The sequence below is a fragment of the Pygoscelis adeliae genome, unplaced genomic scaffold (genome assembly GCF_000699105.1).
Source record: "Pygoscelis adeliae isolate BGI_AS28 unplaced genomic scaffold, ASM69910v1 Scaffold154, whole genome shotgun sequence".
Taxonomy (NCBI): Eukaryota; Metazoa; Chordata; class Aves; order Sphenisciformes; family Spheniscidae; genus Pygoscelis; species Pygoscelis adeliae.
In genome coordinates, this window is record NW_008825113.1 from 3,513,643 (window position 1) to 3,516,334 (window position 2,692).

At 42.2% G+C, this 2,692-nt stretch overlaps 1 protein-coding gene across 1 annotated transcript in view; it reads left to right on the forward strand.

Moving 5' to 3' along the window:
• The first annotated feature begins 1,516 nt into the window (after nucleotides 1-1,516).
• Nucleotides 1,517-2,692, forward strand: part of KCNJ15 (potassium inwardly-rectifying channel, subfamily J, member 15) — a 2,508-nt gene continuing 1,332 nt past the window's right edge. Inside the window, exons 1-2 of the mRNA XM_009327977.1 lie at nucleotides 1,517-1,649; nucleotides 2,000-2,692. The exon at nucleotides 2,000-2,692 is cut by the window's right edge and continues 1,332 nt beyond it. Coding sequence (XP_009326252.1) covers nucleotides 1,582-1,649; nucleotides 2,000-2,692 — 761 coding nt within the window. The 5' untranslated portion in view covers nucleotides 1,517-1,581. The remainder of the gene's footprint in view (nucleotides 1,650-1,999) is intronic.

A 2,692-nucleotide genomic window follows, 5' to 3' on the forward strand; every position in this document is an offset into this window, starting at 1 on the left:
CAGGTAGGCTGAGCAGGGGGATGGGATGAGACGGGGACGTGTCCCTGGCGCTGGATTGGAGAGGCCAGCTATCTCCTGGCCTAGCAATTTGTGGCAGGGAAATTTGTTCTGACAACGTAATGTTTGTGCCTGGAAGTAATGGCTAAGGGGAAGTGTGCTTGAGAGGAAGAAGCGTACTTATTTTGGGACAGATTTTTGCACAGGTTTTATATCCATGGCTTATCCAGGGTGAGGCTCGGTGTGAGGAATGAAGCCTCTTCACTAAGCGGTATGCATTTTCCTAAAAGTTTTCCCATTAGATGTTGCATGTATTTACCGCGCGCTGACAGTAGCGCTTGATTTTGAGTTTGCCTAAAGAGCAGTTGCATGTACGCGCCTTCCCACCCCGACGCCTCCCACCCCCCCATTTCCTCCCGTTGTTCTTTTTCAGATCACTTGAAGGTTTTTTCCTGTTTATTATCCGGACGTGCTGCGCACTGTGTGTTGATTTGACTGTCACATAAGGAATCTCCTACTGGGATCATTGATGCGTTCCTTTCTTTTATATATAAATATATATGGCAATGGCTCCTAGGCTATGGAAGAGAAATGTTGGTGATTAAACCAAAATTGTAATGAGCTACAGGTGTTAATGGGAGTTAAGTTTAATCACCCTTTCCCAGAAAACCTGCAGCAGTGTGATGGGTATAGTCATAAACAAAAATTCTCCTTAATTGACATAACAGGAAAGGTACTTCAGTGAGCAATTATGCTGATGTCCTGGACTGGCACATGTGTGTACCACAAATATATCTTGTACTTCCTGCAAAATTCTTTTAAGTAGCTATAAGGAAGACATTCTTTTTTTTTTTTTTTTTTTCCCAGTGGTTCACGAAAACGAATCACTTACTTAAGGCTCTTTTTGAGGAAAACAATGGAACAAAACAATGCTTTTTGTATGACCTGCCAAAGCACAAAGGATGCATGGGATGTTTTTTTTCTTTGTTGTTTTTGTTAGCAGGAAGTTTTGTTGTTGGAAACAACTATAACATGCACTGTCCTTGCTCTATGTAATCACTATCTGGTCCTGCAAGCCGGGTCTTGTCACTTGCCTCATCAAACTGGCACAGGCACTGTTCTGCTTCACTCTGTGGGCTTTGTTCAGTCCTGAGTGTCCGCACACTTACTCTCCACCCGGACTGATGCACAGTAAACACACTTCAGGAGTCGGGTGGTCCAATGATTGCTGGGTTCGCGCAGGTTAGGGCCCACGGCTGACTTTGGGAATTGCCTCCTTTTTTTCCTTAGATGGCTTAAAATCAGAGTGCGGTACAGTGCAAACAGCTTTGAAGTGTTTTCAGGTGTAAATATTCCTTTCCAAAACTCGACTTTGATGTGTTCGGGTCTGCTTTGTTTCCCTCTAGGTTAGTTGTAGGTTTGTAACAAAGAGCCAGATCCGATTGAGTAAATCCCTTGTGGAAGTTAATTGTTCACAGTGAAAGCTGGTCTGGCTCATTTTGCCTCCGTTGCAGGAAGAGACAGAGGTGGTGTGCTGGATCTGCGTTCTAAACCAAGCATTGACGCGACTTTAATTTTGATCAGATGTCTCTCTTCAGGGCATTAAAGAAAACCTGCTCAGTAATCAAAAAGAGCCTCTTCTCTAGAGAAACGTAAGAAAAAAAAAAAATTAATGCATTTTACAGAAATAAAGTACTAATATAAAATTTCAGCTTGGTCAAATTTCTTTTGCAGGCTATCATAAAAGAAACCTACTTCTCCATATTTGGCAGTCACCAGAATCAAAAAATGATTTTTTTTTCCCTGGAAAAAAGAATATAAAATTATTTGTAGTGTCAGATATTGTATGATGGTAACTTTATATTTCAACTGTTTTTATTCACTGCTGCTGTGTTTAGATTATGTTTGTGCTTTCTCTCCATCAACATTTTCAAATGCTTTTCAGAATCAGTCATGTGCTTTGATTTCATTAAGTAACAGTCTTCTTTTATTCTCTCCTTAGGACTGAAGCAGTGAGAATGGAAACCACGAAGATTAATATGTCCCGCGTCCCGCTGGTTAATGGAGGCATCGACACTGCCATGCTCAAGGCACACAAACCCCGTGTGATGTCCAAAAGCGGTCATAGCAACGTGCGGATAGACAAAGTCGATGGCATTTATCTACTCTACCTTCAAGATTTGTGGACTACAGTTATAGACATGAAGTGGAGGTACAAACTTACCTTGTTTGCTGCTACTTTCGTTATGACCTGGTTCCTCTTTGGAGTTATCTACTATGCCATTGCATTCCTTCATGGTGATTTAGAAATAAACAAGTTCACCCCAAAGCGCGAGCCGTGTGTCCAGAACGTAGACTCTCTGACTGGGGCATTCCTCTTCTCCCTGGAGTCACAGACAACCATTGGCTATGGATTTCGTTTCATTACAGAGGAGTGTCCTCATGCCATTTTCTTACTTGTGGCCCAACTGGTCATCACCACCTTGATTGAAATCTTCATCACAGGTACCTTTCTGGCCAAAATTGCAAGACCTAAAAAAAGGGCAGAGACTATTAAATTCAGCCACTGTGCTGTCATTACGAAACACAATGGAGGACTTTGCCTGGTGATCAGAGTAGCAAATATGAGGAAGAGCCTTCTGATACAGTGTCAGCTGTCTGGGAAGCTTCTTCAGACATATGAAACCAAAGAAGG